The 18,969-nt window shown below is 51.2% G+C and overlaps 1 protein-coding gene across 3 annotated transcripts in view; it reads left to right on the top strand.

Moving 5' to 3' along the window:
• LOC146333918 (nuclear receptor subfamily 2 group F member 6-like) overlaps positions 1 to 15,363 on the top strand; it is a 31,010-nt gene extending 15,647 nt beyond the window's left edge. The window contains exons 2-5 of one of the 3 annotated variants that reach the window (XM_084825349.1): positions 2,127 to 2,221; positions 3,317 to 3,364; positions 10,019 to 10,543; positions 12,916 to 15,363. In XM_084825349.1, the coding sequence (XP_084681475.1) occupies positions 2,127 to 2,221; positions 3,317 to 3,364; positions 10,019 to 10,543; positions 12,916 to 13,190 (943 nt within the window). In that variant the 3' untranslated portion in view covers positions 13,191 to 15,363. Of the gene's footprint in view, positions 1 to 2,126; positions 2,623 to 3,316; positions 3,365 to 10,018; positions 10,544 to 12,915 lie in introns of those variants that run through there. The other 2 variants (XM_084825347.1, XM_084825348.1) reach the window with 2 other exon arrangements.
• Positions 15,364 to 18,969: the final 3,606 nt, after the last annotated feature.

The following is an 18,969-nucleotide window of genomic DNA, read 5'->3' as shown; positions in this document are numbered from 1 at the left end:
GCAGAATTCCTTCTCTTGCATCACATTACCGTTGTCGGGGGAGAAAAATAAAATGATATAAATACCAATCTGTATTTTTATGCAGGGGGTGTGGGTGCAGAACATCTATTTCGGAGAAGTTCTCGGGGACCGCGTTCCAGTGGCGGGCGGAGCCACAGGCAAAGGGTGTGGCCAAAATACAAAAAAATGGCCAGCGTATTGTAGTGTAAAGCTCCCACTGCCGGTAAATGTGCCTCCGAGGAGGCATTTCAAGCTTTTTGATCAGAGAAAAAGCTACACCAAAGCCAGGAGACCACCAAACTATGGTGGTTGGGCGGAAGGGGGTGGGGCCAGGGAAAGGGGCGTGGCCATTTGGGGAACCCCAGAGAGAGTCAGAGATGGGGCTTTCCCGCAGCTGTGGAACCGTGCAAGGATATGTATAGTGCAGGCCTTCAGGCGTGTCTTGAACTCTGGTCTGTTTTCAGAAGGCCCTTCTTGGAGCGTGTTTTATGTCATGCTTTTTTAAGGCTGAAGTTTGGGGCCTTGATGCTTGAGATGCGTCTTTCCTTTTCGACTTTTCCCCGCCAGCATTTAAAATATATATACTTGCATGAAGTTGTGTATGCCCGTAGCAGTGACTACATAGGACGGGCATATATATGAAAATACAATGTTCTCGCAATGACACATGGACGTCGGCAAAAGAGGGCCAGATGTCCAAATAAGTTTCCATTTGCAGATGGTGTCTATATGCCACCGGTCCAATATTGAAAGCATTGTAAGGTCCCCAATCCATTGCATTAGAGGAGGGGAGCGTTTAGCCTTCCGGTGTTGTAATATCAGCCTTTTAGCTGTCAGAGGGGTGCAGAGGATCCGTTTGCGCTGATTATTTTTATCTTTGCTGTTTTAAATCTGTATTTTAAACTCCTGCACTGCTGCTAGGTTTTATTGTGGTTGTATTGTTGTTTTGCGGTTTTGATGTTCTATGTATTTTAAGTTGTTTTACTGTGCGTTGTTTGGTTTTAGTTTTTGTGAACCGCCCAGAGGGCTTCGGCTATTGGGCGGAATAGAAATGAAATGAAGTAAATAAATAATAAATACATATGTGTTGATTTCTAAGAAGCAGGTAGATAATTTAGTCACATTTGACTATTCGCTGACTTTTAGTATTGTCAGTGAATATTAAAGACTGTTCCAGTAAATAATGCATCTGCATAACAACCTCCTCCCCAAAGAAGCAATTACGCACATTGCCAAAACGTGTTTCAAAGACGCATCAGCTAGCCGCAGTTAGCCGAATTAGATAAACCCTTATTGAAGAGGAGCTGCAGCATCCAATACACACAAACCAAACATTTTTGTGGGGTCAAACACAGCCCAAGACCCACAGACGCGACAAGTGTAGACACCGCAGCGGCGACGGATTGATGTATTTCGTTGCATTGTTCGTGCCACCCTCATGAGGGCTCTGACCCCAAAAGCAGCCTACAAATACTTTCTGTTATCAGTGAATAAGTCCAGCAGCAGCAGGCCGCAGGATGCTCCCCTTTCCCCACCCCGATCTGTGTAATGGGTGGGGTTCTTCAATTTAATTTTATTTAATAAATGCAGCTTCCAATGTTCCTGTTTAAATCAGTCTTTTACTCAGACGTTTGAGGACTGGAAACTTAATTGGTGTGTTGGGGAGGGAGGACACCCTGGAGAGCCAGTCAGTGCCCTCCAATCTTTTGGACTACAGCTCCCGTCTACCCCAGCCAGCATGGCCAACAGTTGGGAGTGCTGGGAGTTGTAGTCCAAAACATTGGAAAGCACCAGCTTGGGAAGAGCTGGTATAAACTGACTGGCTCTCCAGTGTCCTCCCTTCCCAGCATACAAATTAAGTTTCTAGTCCTGATGGTTCCGATTAAAGGACTGATTCAAACAGGAGCATAGGAAGCTTCCTTACAACAAGCAGAGTCTTGGTCTACCTAGCTGTAGTCGAATGACCATACTGGCTGGGAATGATGGGAGTTGTAGTCCGATGCATCTGGGGGGCACCGGGCTGGGGAAGGCTGTCTGAAAATATACAGGGCGTTGTATGCATGTGTGTGTATGTCCGAGACAAACTAGGAAGAGAATTTGTATTTACTTTGCGTATCGTTGCGCAGGTCGAACCGGGACTGCCAGATCGACCAGCACCATCGGAATCAATGCCAATATTGCCGCTTGAAGAAGTGCTTTCGTGTCGGCATGAGGAAGGAAGGTAAACCCTGTATGTGTGCGGTGGGAGGTGGGGCTGCCGTGGAGAAGCGGGCTCTAAAAGGCCTGTGGCAGCTTCCAGACCCCATTTGGAAGACGTCCCGGGGGAGCTGTGTTTGTCTGTCACGGCAAAAGCATCAGAGGATCTTGCAGGACCCTTGGAGACGATCGGGTTTGTTTGGGACGGGAGCTTTTGCGGAGTGGAGCGTCAGGGCTGGGACCCTGGCATGTTCTCTGGCGAGATTGCCAGGAGTCAGAAACCAGGAGCCAGGGCAGAGCCAGGAGGTAGAACTGGGAAACAAGCCGGGAGGTCGGGGCCGAAGTGTGACCGGGATCGGGAGGCAAGTGAGGAGACAGGACTGGAGAACAAGCCACGCTTCCGGATTGATGGGCAAGACCAGAAATGTAAGACGTGTTTGAACTGGGGGAGGCTCCAGCTGGGCTCAGATGGAAAAGGAAGCCCTTTATACTCTTTCCCGCTAGCCTGGGTGGGCGGGGCCATGCCAAATCTAGAAGGTTCTTCCCAGAGAGGCTGCATTTATGCACCTCACCACATGGGGGCAGTGTCAGCAGTTCCTGTCATAGAGCTTGCTTCGTCAGATGCGTGGAAAGTTACGTCGTCTGTCTGTCTGTCCGTCCGTCCAAGCATCCATCCATCCATCCATGTGCACATGTTTGTGGGCAGGTAGGGAGACTTAAGAAGTTTGTAACCAATGCTCCCCTCAAAGCTATGACACGCATAAGATACTGTCTGTGACATTTCCGTGCAAAACTCAGATGTATACAGAATGCTCACAGTGTGAATTTAAAAACAGAAGTAATGGGCAACAGCTACACAATCCCCCTCATTTTGCTTACTAATTTTAACACCTGTGGTGGGAGAGAGAACCCTGGTCTCCGCTGAGTCCCAAATGGATGAAATCGAATTTTGCTGAGCCATTCTCATCCAGCGGTTTCATTCCGATGGCTCCCTTTGAAGAACGGCATCTGTCAGGTTCGGGGGAAGAGTGGGGAAGAATCCAGAGCGATTGCAATGTACTATCGACGGTTCGCCGTTTGTGATACCAGATTATTTCTGCCCATTTATTCTTTTGCATAGAATCCGTCCCGTTTTCCCATGTAGACGACAGAAGGGCATTATTGGCAGGTAAGAACATAAGAACTGTGCTAGATCAGACCAAAGGCCTACCTAGTCCAGCATTCTGTTCCCAAAGTGGCCAGCCAGTTGCCCCAGTGGGAAGCCCACAAGCAGGACAGGAGTGCAACAGCACGCTTATGTCCCCCACTATCCTGCCTGTGATGATGGAAGTAATATATAGTCAACATGACTAGTAGCCATTGATAGCTTCTCCTCCATGTCTTTGTCCAATCCCCTTTTAAAGCCATCCACATTCGTGGCCATCGCGACTTCACGTTGCAGTCGCAAACTCCGTAGTTTCACTCTGCGCTGTGTGGAGAAGTCCTTCCTTTGATCTGTCCTGAATCTCCCACCATTCAGCTTCAGGGGGGGACCCCGCTGAGTTCTAATCTAATAAGAGAAGGAAAATGTCTCCCGTTCCACTTCTTCCATGCGCCATAATTTTAGACACCTCTGTCATGTCCCGTCCCACTCACCTTGTTTCTAGGCTAAAGAGTCCCACATATTGCAACTTTTCCTCATAGGGAGTTGCTTCAGCCCCTTTTCCAGCTCTACAGTGTTTTTGAAGCATGGCACCCGGCGCTGTTGCATCATGAGCTTCCAAGGGTGCTCACAGCACAGATTTGTATAAGGGCAGGATGTTGCCCTCAACACCATGCTAGCTAAGAGAACTATTAGAGGCCTCTAGGATGGTGGAAGAAACGCCAGGGTTCTCTCTCCCCACTTGGATGCTTCTTCAGACATGCTTGGAAGCTAACCAGGTCCTTTGGAAATGAGCGTACGGGACGCTTCCACCTGCTTTTGTCTCGTCCCGCTTTCTTTCGTCCAGCATCCACGGTCCCATATGGTGAAGTCCGGCTCTCCACCCCCGTTATTCGTGCAAACTCCGGCATAACCCAGTTCGCATAACTTCTGCAGAGTTGGTACTCGATGGCACAAGCTGTTTTTGGGTGGGGTGATGGATGCCGAGGTCAGCTCAGCCGCGAATATCTGTCATGCGCTGTAGTGACCGTTGAGCCCCAGCACTGTATGTATTTCCTCGGGTGCTGAAGGACTGAAGCCAAAGCAAGATAGACAGGACAAAAGAGGAAATGGATTTTGGAAAGGATAAAGGAGATGTTAACAGATTGCAGATTGGGTGGTCCAGGGAGGATTCTGTGGAAGGGAGGCGGGTGGGGATCGAAGGAAGAGAGATTGGCAGGGTGTGGTTGGAATGATAACGGAAGGGAGATGGCTAGATGGCTGTCGTCACCGTGACCAGCAGTATTAAGACGGAACTCAAGAGGTGACTGGAAAATCAGGACGCAGTCAGCACAGATGTGACTCGGTGCCCCTTTTGCTTTTGCCAAGAATTCAAGGCATCGCCCCTCTATTCTTTTGGGTGCTCGGCTTTCTACCAGTGAGTGTAATAGAGTGGAGTGGGCTACAGGTGTGGGTGGGGTTACGCAACCTGGTGTCCTCCAGATGTATTGGGTATGGCTCCCAACAACCCAGCCCAGCATGGCCAGTGATCAGGGATTGTGGGGTTGTAGGCCAGAACATCTGGCGTTCCCAGTTGGGACATTGTGCAGAGTTATGGTCAGGGGTTGGTGTGAATCGATGAGCCGTGATTAAGATCAGGTCTCCAACCGTGGTTGGAAATCATGGCTTGCCAACGGGGGATGGCCCCAACTGACCATCAAGAACATCGCAAGGACCTTTGTCTGGCTGGGTCAGGCAGAAGCGCCATCTAGCCCGGCATTATCAAGGGAACCACAAAACACACGTGCTGAAGTGCTGACACTTTGGGATATTCATTCGTTCATTGATTTGCAGCGTTTTTGCCTCGCTCTCCAGCCCCGAAAGAGTCGCAGGGTGGTTTACGAAGATGAATAAAAAGACAGACCCTGCCCTCGGGTTTACAGCCGAAAAGACGCAACACAAAAGAAAAAGGGATGGGGAGGGAGGAGGGGAAAAAGAACCTCGGGCACCAGTTCGAATCATAGGGCTTGAGTCCAGCCCCCTGCTCAGTGCAGGAAGCCTGATTCCCAGGTGGCCTCCCATCCCAACCTGGGCTGACCCTGCTTAGCTTCCGAGAGCCGACGAGAGCAGGCGCATCCTGCCCTTTGCTTGATAGTTCTTAGTTTCAGAGTTCTCGTAGGTGTTCTTTCTGGCAGGGAAAGGCGAAACAAGCTTCTTTCAGCTGTTCCTTCTCTGGCTGATGGGGCCGGGTTCTTATCTTGCTGGGACGTTCTTCTGGGATGCAGGAGGTGCAGCCGGACGAGTGGTCCTTGGTCCTCTGGCTGCTGGATGATGATGCCAGTGGCCGTTGTACCTCGAATTATACGTCGGATCAGCATCTCTGCATCCTAGCATTCTTTCCCGTAAAACCGTGCCCCTCTCAAAGAAAGAGGCATGTTTTAATTCTTGCCCTTTAAATATGATATCAGTGTGTGCTTGCATCCTAGAACAACAGCTGCTAGGTTGTAAGGGCCAAGAGCAATTACGGTTTCCCGTGGATGTTGGGGTTTCCCGTGGATGTTGGGGTTTCCCGTGGATGTTGGGGTTTCCCGTGGAATTGCATCTCAGGAGAGTGCAGGACATCGATGGTTCTTTTAGGCGTCTTCTCTAGCAGAACTCCCCTAATGGTCTTACAGAAAAACAAAGCTTCCATATTCTGGGGTAGTTTACTTCTTAGGACCAAACATTTGGGGAACATCACAAGGGGATAGCCAGTTCCCTTTCTCTGGCATATATATGTATGAGAACTGGGTCTGAGCAAGGAAGTAGAGCCTTCACCTTGAGGACTAGGAGCCTGAGAGTAATGCTGAGGTGGTCGTCGGGGAGCATGCTGAAATGATCAGATTGGGGAAATGCGGGGCCTAGCAGGGAACTGTGCTGGACTGAAGCCAAGCCTTCTCTGGCAAGTGTATTGCTTGCCTCAGAGCTGCTGAGCGGGTGGCAGAGGGACCGGTAAAACCGGTGGTGTTTGTTTGAAGAGCGCAGCGCCTTTACGGGTTGGTAGGGAGAGAAGCGCCTCCAGGGCTTGGGACTTCACGTGACCCAGTAGCGGTAAAGGTCACCGCTGGAAAACAAGACCAGCCCCCAGAAAAGCTTAGAATTGTGCCCTTTGTTTGAATTTTTGGCAAGTTCCCCTGGCAACTGCAGGCCTTGGGAGGGTTTCCCCTGCAAGTAGAGGGTTCCTGGGGCCTACGTGTCTCCAGAAAGCCCAATCCTAAACCCAGGGTGGGTTTTGTAAAGAACCCAAACCCCTTAGCTGGATCAGGCCAAAGGTCCGGCTCAGCCCAGTGCCCTGCTTCCAATGATGGGCAGCAAGCCCAAAACCAAGGTGCTGAAACTTAGGGCCTTCCTCTCTTTGGCCTCGGCTGTTGAGAGCTTCTTAAGTTGGCATCTCCCTTTAGTATGCTGTCGAGAAGGCCCAATACTCCACGAATGTGCCGGTTTTAAAAAAATCTAAAAGCTTTCTGTATCAGGCAAATTTCCCCCCAAGCCCAGTATTCTGTTTCCAGGTCATTTGTGAACCGTGCAAGCAGGGTGTAAAGTCGATGTCCCTCTGCCATTTGTTGTCACGCTGCATTTGGAGGTAGACTTCTGCTGAGCATGGAGGTTCCACTCCTGTAAATGTATCTAATCCTCTTTCGATAAGCACGTGAGAAGAGTCGTGCTGGGTCAGGCCGAGTGTCCTGTTTCTGATGAGGGACAGCCAGAGGCAACAGCTGGGAAGCCCGCGAGAGGTGGCGCTCCCCAGTATTCGGTCCCTGTGGAGCTTCCACTGATTTATAGCCATCGCTAGATCTTGATCACTTCCTCTATCATTAACTTGCTGGATTCCTTTTAAGGGCTTGCTAAGCTACCGGCTTTCACTGCATCTTGTGGCAGTGAGTTCCGCAAGTGAATGAGTCGGAACCGGAGAAGGGAACCCCTGTAATGGTATATGAAGAACTCAGATTTCTAAGATCTCCTCCATTTCCTTTTCCTTTCCCTCTGTTTTATTCCCCCCCCCCCCCCAGTTGTTGTCCGTATCCCTCCAAATAAAAGAGGCAGGGGACAAACAAGGGGAAAGGGTGCTGCCTCTGTACTCTGCTCGTGGGGGTTCCTTGGAAGGGCGGGAAGCGCTGGGGTGGATAGAGACTTCACCTCCCTTTGGTCTGATCCAGAAGTGCTCTTACTCAAAGGAGATCGTGAGGCTGATTTATGGCTTAGGAGAGCGCCTACCAGCGACCGTAACCATTAAGTCAAACCTAGTAGTCTGTCTCTGAATGCCCTGCTTGTGAGCTCCTCAGAGGCATCTGAAGAGACAGGATACTAGGCTACATCCATGGTGGACCTTTTGGGTCCGCTTCCGTGTCCCTGCTTGCTAAAATGTCCCTGAATGCTCAATCTGGGCTCCTTTGGAAAGCTTTGTCCTCCTTTCCAAAATAGTTCTGTTGCACGGACTGTGTCCAACCCCAAGGACGTACAGCGGCACAGGCGTCAAACCCAGCCACAGGCTGCCTTTCTCTTGGGGAAGCTGCCGCGTCCCCCGTTGACATCTCTGCGTGATTTATGGCCCCAATTTCCATGGCACGGGAGAGCAGGACAAACATTAATGACGGGGCGGGGGGGGGGAGAATAATGGTGTTTTTGAGGGCTGCTTCAGCAATGTCCATCCACAGCTTCCAGTTTAGTTGGGGAGAAGAGAGATGCCCACTCTTCCTTCGCCTTACACCCCCGAGGGAGGATCCAGCGAGAGCAGCTTCTTTTTTCCTTTTTCTTCCTGCAAAAGGGGGTTCTTGATATCTGAGGTCAACCTTGGGGTGGACAGCAAAGCTCAGAGAATCATAGCATCATAGAATAGTAGGGCTGGAAGGGGCCTGCAAGGCCATCGAGTCCAACCCCCTGCTCAAGGCAGGAATCCAAGTCAGAGCATCCCTGACGGATGGCTGTCCAGCCTCGTCTTGAACGCCTCCGGTGGGGGAGAGCCCACCGCCTCCCCAGGGAATTGGTTCCACTGTCGTATCGCTCGAACAGTCAGGGCGTTTTTCCTGCTGTTCAGCCGGAATCTGGCTTCCTGGCACTTGAGCCCATGATTCTGTGTCCTGCACTCTGGGATGATGGAGAAGAGATGCTGGCCTTCCTCTCTGGGACAACCTTTCAAGTACCTGAAGAGCGCTACCCTGCCTCCCCTCAGTCTCCTCTTCTCATGGCTGAATATGCCCAGTTCTTTCCGTCTCTCTTCATAGGGCTTTGTTTCCAGCCCCCTGATCATCTTCGTTGCCCTCCTCTGAACCCTCCCCAGCTTGTCTGCATCCTTCTTCAAGCGCGGTGCCCAGAACTGGACACAGTACTCCGGATGAGGCCTAACCAGTGCTGAGTAGAGGGGGACTAGCACTTCCTCAGACGGGCCTCTTCCGAGCACTTGCATCGTTCAGTTCACAGAGGCAAAGAGTCCAGTGCTCGCAGCTGCTGGTGGGCCGCTGAACGGTTCCTTTGTGCCTAGCAGCCCTCTACTGCTGAATATTTATTTATGTATTTGCGGCAGTTTCACCCTGCTCTTCATCTCCCAAAAGCCTGCCGAAATGGCTTACGCAGAGGCAGTTCCTGCCCTTGAGGTTATAATCTAAAAGGCACTACAGGAAAGGAAGAGGGATGGGGAGGGAGGAGGAAAAAAAGGAGAGCAAAATTCAGGCACCTGTTCTTAGTTTCAGAGTTCTTACAGGTGTTATTTTGGGCAGGAAAGGGCAGAATCAAGCGCTCTGCATCGTTTCCTTCTCTGGCTGACGTATGGGGCCAGGTTGGTCTCCCCCTTGCCGTGATGGTCTTCCTGAAAGGGGGGGGGCGTGCAGACTCCCAGCGGCCGTCGGTTCTCTGGCCAGTTGATGACTATGAGACACTGGGGACAAACGCTGGGGCGGGAAGCCCTTCATGTTCTGCTTGTCGGCCTCCCACTTGGTCAGAAACAGGGCACCGGACTAGATCATGGACTTTGGGGGCCCCTGATCCAGCACCGCTGCTCTTACATCCTAGGTTGCAAGCTCACTTGATCTTCCCGGTGGCTCTCACAGTACTATAAGGAACGATGCACATTCTTCCATTCCACCAAACAGGCAGTGTGAGCATCCCGAGAGTTATATGCTTTTCTGGAGGGAGTAAAATAGTCATTCAAGATACTAGCCCTTAACAACGTGGTGACGGAATGTTTGTGAGCAGTGGCCAGTGAAACCTCAGAAGCTGGGGCAGGGAGACGGAAGGGGGCTGCGTGGGAATGCTAAATCAGCCTTCCTCACCCTGGGGCGCTCTAGATGTGTTGGAATACAACTCCCATAATCCCCTACCGAGCCATGTCCAACACAACTGGATGGCCCCCGGTTGGGGAAGCCTGCACTAAAACCTCATTATTTCATTTTATTTGATTTCTCCAAATCGAACAAACGTTTAGTGAAACGGGCGGGCTTTCCTTCTCCACCACACCAGTTTCCACCACACCAGTTCCGTCATACAAAGCAGCCTTCCCCCAACCCTGGTGCCCTCCAGGCGTGTTGGACTACAGCTCCCATAAGACGGCTGGGGATTATGGGAGTTGTAGTCCTGGCCCATCTGGAGGGCCCCAGAGTTGGGGAAGGCTGTGCTAAAACACTCCAGCTCCCAGAACTAAACCCTCGTGCTTCCTTTTCTTCCCCCCAGCTGTCCAAAGGGGTCGGATCCCTCCCACCCACTCAAGCGCCAGCCCCAACGCCGCCCCGGGCGGGGAGTACTACAATGGGCAGCCCGTCTCGGAACTGATCTCCCAGCTGCTTCGGGCCGAGCCGTACCCCACGGCCCGCTTCAGCTCGCAGTACGCCCAGCAAGGGAGCGTGATGGGCATTGACAACATCTGTGAGCTGGCGGCCCGCCTCCTCTTCAGCACGGTGGAATGGGCCCGCAACATCCCCTTCTTCCCTGACCTGCCCGTCTCCGACCAGGTGGCCTTGCTGCGCCTCAGCTGGAGCGAACTCTTCGTCCTCAACGCCGCCCAGTCGGCGCTTCCCCTCCACATGGCTCCGCTGCTGGCTGCCGCTGGGTTCCATGCTGCCCCCATGTCTGCCGACCGGGTGGTCTCCTTCATGGACCAGATCCGCATCTTCCAGGACCAGGTGGAGAAGCTCAACCGGCTGCAGGTGGACTCGGCCGAATATAGCTGCCTCAAAGCCATTGCGCTCTTCACGCCAGGTGGGTGCCCTTTTCTTGTCAGCACATCGCCGAGGGAGGCCAGACTCGCCCCGCTGCTGCAGGGCTTCCCAGCATCATCCATGCCGCATGGTGTGCGAGTTGAGCGAGAGGTGACTTTTTGTGAGTGAGCTGAGCTGCATTTTTTGTTTTCAAACTTACAGATGCACATAGAAGTCTCTGATGCCCTATCTCTCCCCACATTCCAAGGTTCCAGAATTACCTTTGGATCTTTCGGAGGCGGGGGGGTTCCTTCAGTTTTTAACTCTGGGATTTGCACGCTCAGGCTTGGATCCAGGATCTGCCTTCCAGGAGAGAAGGGAGAAGAAGGGACTTTCCGCTTGTGGAAGATCCCTGCAGCTGATGATGGGAGGACTGGAAAGGAGTGGGTGGGGAAATCCATTCTATCAGCTCAGTTTATCCAGCACTAATCTGGATCCGACCCTTAAAAGTTCAACTCACGGGATTTTTAATTTTCTTCTGGAAAAGTCTCTCTTCCACATGCACACCATCTATTCCAAAATTATTTGGATTTTAGCAATGACGGTTTTCGTTTTTTAATTTTGTATGGTTCGGGAGTGGAAAAGCCAGTGGTATAAATGTTTTAAATCTGGGGGTGGGAAAACTGCTAAACTCCAATTCCTGTTAGCCCCTACCAGTGGTCAGGGACTATGGAAATTGTAGTCCAACGTCTGGAAGGCTACAGGGTCCCCTCCCCATTTTTAATAAATGGCTAAAATTTCAATCTGATCTCATAATCCAGTAAATTTCGATCTGATCTCATAATCCAGTAACATCTGCTCTCATAATCCAGTAAATTTTGATCTGATCTCATAACCCAATAAATTTTGGTCTGATCTCATAATCCAGTAACATCTGATCTCATAATCCAGTAACACAATCCCCTCCAGTTCGACTGGGGGGAACGCATCAACTGAATGTTCTTGAAAATAAGACAAGTTTTGCCTTGGGGGAGGCATCAAATGAATATTTCTCCAGGTGGCCCCGCAGGACACATCCCCAGTCTCTCGGCACCGTCTGCCAAACAATGACCGCAAGGTTTTCATATGTGGCTCACTTGACTTCTGTAATGGTAGAGGCCAGTGTGGGTTTGATCCCTCAGCTCAGCTCTTGCAAAGCACAGCTTCTGGCTTGGAAAAAGCCGGACGCCTGGCTGAAAAGTGGCTGAAACAGAAGGTGGAAAATGTCCAGCATTCCTCGACCGGCCACAGAGCTTCTCTCTTCTAATTTTGCATGGAAATATTTGTGCTCATCCCTCACCTTTTCTCAGTTGGGGGGGCTTCTCTGAAGCGGGGTGCATGCTGTCAGCGCCAGCTTGTGATGCTGGTGGGGGGTTTTATGTACATAGTATCTTGGGCAACACCAAAGAATGGTCACATTAGAATCCTAGGAAGCTGTTTCCTACCGCATCAGACGGTTGGTCTATCAAACTAACTGACTGGCAGCAATGGCTAACCAGGGTCTCAGACGAGGACTGGAATCCTCGTTTGTTTTTAGTGGATAGGCCACAGCTCTGTGGTAGAGCCCCTGCTCTGCATCCAGAAAGTGCCAGGTCTGATCCCTAACATCTCCAGGGAGGGCTGGGAAAGACCCATGTCTGAGACCCATTGCCTGTTATTGAGCTAGATGGACAAGTGATAGGGCAGCTCCCTATGTTCCGACTTAACCATGAGGACAGGAATCTTTATTTTTAAGGAAAGGCTGTAGTTCAGTGGTACAGCCTCCGCTTTGCATGAAGGTCCCAGGTCTGATCCCCAGCATCTCCAGGTAGGGCTAGGAAAAAGACCCCTGTCTGGGACCCCAGAGAGCCACTGCCAGTCAATGTCAACAAAGCTGAAGGAGATGGACTGTATATGAATCTGTATAAAGCAGCTTCCTCTGTTCCTTTGTAAATCAGCCCTTTAGTCAGAATCATGGGGACTAGAATCTTACCAGTGAGGACTTAGAACCTCATTGGTAGAGCCCCTAGCTTTGCATGCAGAAATTTCTGGGTCTTGTTCCCCGGTATCTCCAGGTAGGAGATCCCTGCTATCTCCAGATACGGCTGGGAAAGACCCCTGTCTGAGCCCTAGAGAGACCCTAAATAATAATAATAAAAAATAGAGAGCAGCTGCCAGTCAGTGCTGAGCAGGAGACTCGGTAGAAGGCAGCATGCTATTGGCAGCTTGCAGGAGGGAGATGACACTGCTTGGAGATAACACTGTGGGTTCCCCCCAGGGAACACCACTTGAAGGCCAAGCCCTGCCCCCTGGAAGACCCCCAGAGACTCCAGCGGGCCACCTGAATCTTGTGGGCCGAAGGTTCTGCACCCCTGCATCATGTATGTCATCTCTCTCTCTTGTTTGTGTCTCCAGACGCCTGTGGCCTCTCGGACCCGGCCCATGTGGAGAGCCTGCAGGAGAAGGCACAGGTGGCGCTGACGGAGTACGTCCGTTCCCAGTACCCGTCCCAGCCGCAGCGCTTTGGCAGACTCTTGCTGCGCCTGCCGGCACTCCGGGCCGTCCCAGCGTCCCTCATCTCTCAGCTCTTCTTCATGAGACTGGTGGGGAAGACGCCCATTGAGACGCTCATCAGGGACATGTTGCTCTCTGGGAGTACCTTCAACTGGCCGTACGGGACGGGGCAGTGAGGGCAGCTGGAGGGCACGTTCCCAAACTGTGCCTCCTCCGCCCCACACCTACTTTCACGGCCGCTGTACCGACAGCCCGGATGTTGTCCTCCCTGGATCGAGTCATTGAACTTCGTGCAATTTTTGATTCCACGCCACCTGCCCTTGGGGGCGCAGGGCAGGGAACCGGAGAGGATTCCCACTTTGTGGCAACAAGGGAAGTCCCGCCCCCCCAGTGCTGAAAGACAGACAAGAGGCAGGATGGATTCAGATTGGTTGCTTTCTTCTCTCCATTGGCTGGAGGAGGAGGGGGAGGAAACGTCACGTTCTCTTACGTTCCTTCTGGTTTAAATTCCTTTCTCTGCACCACGTTTCAAATGGACTTTGGATGCCCCCGGTGGTTTGTAGAGGGCTTTTCCCCACCACTGCCCCATGAACACCTTTCTTCCTATAGATTTGCATTCGCACCTTGCATGTTATAGAGAGCCATCTCCTGGCTACCCAAAGATAAAGCGCGCTATGGAAACCTTTTCGGATCAGAGTATCCAGCTACGTGATTTCTCTCCCCTCATCTCCGTTCCCGCCCCGCCCATTTCTCTAGATCCACCACCACTAGCAAACAGCTACTTGCGAGGTGCTCCAGTTTGCAACTGGCAGAATCATTCTGACGTGTTGCTAGGGCCAGGGAGATGTTTTACTTTATTTTTGGAGATGACGGTAAATCGTAACTTACGATAGGTTTGGAAGAGGAGGGGAGGCAAAAAGTATTTGAGTTTCAACTCCAAGCCCAAACTTCCAGCCCTTCCGAGAAATTCAGGGATGCATGACCATTTCCTTTTTGCTCACAGAACATGCGACTGTGCTCTGTACAAAGCTCTGAGCGCAAGCACATGTCTGCTGAAAACCTTTGCAAATTGCCAAACACGGGCTCGCATTCGTCTCGTTCCTGATTCCCAGTTCAATTTGTGCAGTTGCCCTAATTGGCAAAAATGTTCTCCGCGGACTACATCAGCCCTGCTTTATTTCCTATGGAGGGAAGTTGCGCAAATTTGGGGAAACGCGCACAAATCTCCCATGCAGCTGCTGCGCGATTTGCGCAAGCTTCCCCTTTGCGCAGAGCAAGCAGCAAGTGGGAACAGGAATCAGGCATAAGATGAGACAGTGTTCGGAGGATCCTGGCCTTCTCAAACATTGCTTGTTTGCTCATCCCTAGAGATGTTGCCCAACCCGGGCATCTTTTCCCCTCAGGGAGGGGGCCCATTGATTAGCAGCCGAGTATCAGGTTCACGGGCAGGCTGGGCCTGGAACAAAGTTATGGGGTATCGAAGACTCAAGAGAACGGGTAGACAGACTCTGTGTAAGTGTTCAAGCCAAACTCCAGCAGTGCCCTTTGACCTTTTGGGGACCCCTCCATGCAGGAGGCCCTGCGTTCAGCCCTTGGCATCTGGGAAATGGCTTGCTAGTTCCTGAGGCCCTTGGGACCTTCTGCCGTTCAACATCGACCATGTTGACCGGACAGCCGCCTTCATTTGTGAGTTAACTTTAACAAAACTCAGCCAAAGTTGGCCCTGGTGACGGGGGGTTCTCTCCCCGCCAATTTCTGTGTCCATATTTCAAGGTTCTTCCCTCCTTTTTTTCCATCTGCGATGAACCCCCCCAACACACACACATACACGTTCGCCCCAAGGCCGCTATGGGCTATTGGCCGGTTGTCCCCCCATGTTTGTGAAGATGCTATGCAAAATGGTTAGGTGCATGTGATTGAAATATATCCATAATTGATGGTGATCTCTGTGCTTTTGCGGTGGGCTTCTGCTGTCCGTCGCTGGTTGGTCAGTTCTACTAAAATCTGCTGCTATTTCCCCATTTGTAGTCTTTTTTTCTTTCCAGTTCGCAAACTGCTTTACAATCTAAGTGTGTGTGTGTGCGCGCGCGCGCGCTTTACAGCCCTTTCAAATACCCTGTGATGGGAAGTCCGCCATTAAACCCATTTTACAGATGGGGGGAAAACTGAGGCCAAGAGGCTGACCACCTAAAGCCACCCTTATAAGCCCAGGAGAGCGGCGGGATTCAAACTCAGGTCTCCCAGGTCCAAAGTACCAGCTGTAATCTATGCAAACTCCCCCCCCCCCCAATTCTGCATCAAGGAAACTCAAATTTCCGCGCTTGGAATAAAACAATGGTTTTTTTGGTTTTGGTTTTGTATCAGATAAGCTTTATTTTTAAAAATCTGGTTGCACGGTGTGGGTTCTTGCAGAATGTTCGGACTTTATACACGGGGGGATCCGAGGGTGCTTGGTCTCTTGCGACCCTTCAGGAAGGACGCAGAGGAGGTGCGGATTCTGTTTCCAGCCTCTCCTCCAAACTTCGGCAGAGGGCCAGAGCAAGCTGAATCCATCCACTTGTATTGCAGCCAACTAGTTGCCTCCAGGAACCAGGGGCAGATAGGTACCAACGAATGCCTTTTTATCATCCAGCAAGCATCTGTTTTCAGAACCTGAAAGTCCGTTTAGCTTTCATGGCGAATAGCTGTTGCTAGAGTTGTCCTCCGTGAATTCACCACATCCCCTTTTAATTCCGTCTGCCATCACACCGTCCTTAATTGGAAGGGCCGTAACTCAGTGGTGGAGCTCCTGCGTTTCCTGCAGAGCATCCCTGGTTCGATATCTCTAGTTAGGGCTGAGAAAGACACTCCCCATCAGAAACTCTGGAGAGTGCCAGTCGGTGTAGAGCAGGAGTGAGGAACTTGAGACTCTCCCGATGGGATTGGATGGCAGTTCTCGCCATCTTAATACTGTGCGACGCGGTCCAAAATCTGCCGAGCCGCATGTTGCCCACCCCTGGGCTTGACGGACCGAGGGTCTGGCTTGGTGGAGGACAACTTCCTTTTCATCTCAGGGCAGGATGGCTTAATAGCCCCCTCAGTTCTGCTTTGTCCTTGCTCATGGGCAGGGAGGGACCTAATACAGGCATATGCCGTGTTGGCCAGAGGATTCTACAGAATGCTAGCTGGTTCTGGTCTGTAGCCGTAGCTGGTCTTGATCTCCGACTCTCCGGGTTCCCGGAATCTGGCACCCTGAGGTAGTTTCCCCCGAAACGCGGCGCTTCCGTCCCTGGTGACCATAGCGCACAAGAAAAGCCCTGCTGGATCACACAAATTTCTGTCTTGTCCAGTATCTTGCTTCCCACAGTGGCCAAGGAGACTCGCCCAGAAGGACAAGCCTTCACACAAGGCAGAATGAATGCTGGCTCTGAAAAGGGGGCTTAGAAAAATCTGAGGAAGAGGAGGAGAGCTCTGTGCGTGATGGATGGGTGCGATACAAACCAAACCTCTGCAGGAGCAGTGGTGGCCTCTAGCTGGCTGGGGATGCTGGGAATTGTAGTCCAAGACCCCTGGAGGGCACCAGGTTGGTGAAAGCTGTCGTAGAGCTAAGCTAGAAGTCCCCACTGCATCTTGTGGCAGGGAGTTCCATGCGTTAATTCTGCCTCGCGTGACGATGGTTGTTGGGGTGTCATCTTGACCGCTACAAGGAGTAGGACACCGCTCAAGGTGGACCTTCGTTTGATCCAGCTCTTCGGCGCCCCTCAGCAGTGCAAGTTGGGAAGAGAACCTCCCCATTCCGGGGCAGCCTATCTTGCGTCCGGATTCTGGGGGTGAACGGCAGAATCGGCAGTTTCCTTTGTGTCCTGGTTCGCAGGCATTCCCATGCCTGCCAAAGCTGGCCTTTAGGGTCTGACCTGGCAGGGCTGTTCATGTTCTTGTGCACCATCACCTGAACGTGGCACCTGTTGGCATGGGCTGCGTGAGATCCAGTTGCCCTTCTTCCACAAGCCTTTCCCACCAAACTCAGTCCCCCGTTTGGGCACAGCTAGATCTTTTAGCTCCCCGTTGGCATTAAAGCCGGGCCTGAAATAGGAACACAATGGCGCGAGAGCTGGTCTGGGCTCCAGAGTTGTTACATAGCATAGTTGCATAGAATAGTCGTTACTACTCGATGCCAAATGGGAGGATCCGGCCGTTAATTTGCTTCCTGGTCCAGCTCGTATCACAGTGGTAATATGCACATTGTTTGAACCAGACAGGCAGGGCAGAGGGAGTCCGTTCTTCCCTCTCTCCCTGCCAACGCTGAGCTAGAGATTTTTCCCCTCTTTCTCCCATAAGACCAGAACTTGGGCGTCACCTGATGAAACTGACATGCAGTCAGTTCAGGAAAGACTGGGGTGGGCTGGAGAATCCCTCTTTCACGGGCCGCTGAATTGGTTTGCGGAATTCTCGGCCACCAAATGACATGGCCACGGTTGACTGTCTTTGGTGAATTTAAAAGGGGAGGAGATGGATTTGTGGCCTGTTGATTGTGACAGCTCAGTTGAACCTCCGTGGCCAGGGATAGTGTACCTCGGAGTTTCAGGGCAGGGGGGTTCTCTTCTTCATGGCTTCCTTGACACATCTGTGTAAGCATCTGTGCATGAAGCAGGAATGCAGGACTTTTAGGGCTGCGCCCAGCAGGATTCTTCTGATGTCAGGTGGGAAACAATGCCATGAGAAGGGGCTGTGTGGGTTTGCCTCCTCCGTGGGGTCAGACTGTACCACCTTCTGCCACGACAGTAGCATAGGGACTGGGGTCTTGTCTCGAGTGAGACAGGCAATTCGACTGTCCCTTGGCAGCTTCTTTCTTGGAGCGTGTCCGTGCTTTTAGTTTGTGCCGCTGCTGCTTTTAGACGCTGCGCTTGATGCTCTCTGTGTAGTGATGTCCATCCCTCAAAGTTCCAGGTCTCTGCCATCACCAGTTTAACCTGTGGGGTGGGGTTTAAGAATTGGGCTTGATCCACACAAAGGGTAAACACTTTGCAGTCTTTGGTTGATTTCAGCGGGGATGTTAGACTTCTGCACATCTCTCATTAAAACCAATGGGTCCAATCCAGATGGAGGCATTCTTCAAGTAGACCCGTTGAAATCACTGGAACTCAGTTAGCTGTGACTTACCTGTCCCATTGCTTTTGATGGGTCTGCTCTTAAGTGTGACGAGATCTGGATCCAACCCAAAGAGTTCCACTTTGGCTGGATCGTGCCCAACGATTGCAGCAACTATCAGCCCAGGCGTAACAATTCAGCTTAGCCGGCTTTGGTGATTCCCCGAAGCGCTTTTTGTCCTCTGCAAATCTTTCTGCGACCTTCCCTGTGTTTTACTTGGAAACCAGATTTTTTTGCATTTGGTGGGCGGGTGCGATCTTGTGCCAACCAAATAAACAAGAGGGGGAAAAATGACTTGGGGATTTGTAACCAAATTGATTTGTGGCAAGGTTCTTCCTTGTCTGATTGATGCTTAACCAATGAATCAATAAAAAAGATTTTTTTTCTTAGAAAAAAGGACCGTGGTGGTGATTTGTGTTCCGGGGGGGGGGGGGGGAGATACGGGGGGGCACCGTCATTCCAAGCAGAAGGGCCAATCTGTATAATTGTCGCATAAGTGTTTGTGTGCCTTACACAATCAGAACTGTATGAGGAAAATCATTGAAAATCATTCCAAAATCACTGGAAAATCAGAGAGCTTCGGCTATTGGGCGGTATAGAAATGAAATAAATGAAATAAAATAAATAAATAAAATTGGTTCCCACAATTCTGAGTAGTGCAGCTTCGTGGATTTCCTGGACACGTCTGAGAATTGGAGGTATAGAATTTTAGAGCTGTTAGGGGACTTTAGAGGTTATTTAGTCCAATCAGCGCAGAAATCCTGTAACTATGACCTCACTGGCAGATGCTTGAAATGCCCCCAGTGGTTAAAAAAAAAAAGGCAAACT

The sequence above is a fragment of the Heloderma suspectum genome, chromosome W (genome assembly GCF_057233095.1).
Source record: "Heloderma suspectum isolate Gila_16-S chromosome W, 16-S_ref, whole genome shotgun sequence".
Lineage (NCBI taxonomy): Eukaryota > Metazoa > Chordata > Lepidosauria > Squamata > Helodermatidae > Heloderma > Heloderma suspectum.
The sequence above is the reverse complement of the archived record's forward strand: the minus strand, read 5'-3'. Positions and strand labels throughout refer to the sequence as shown.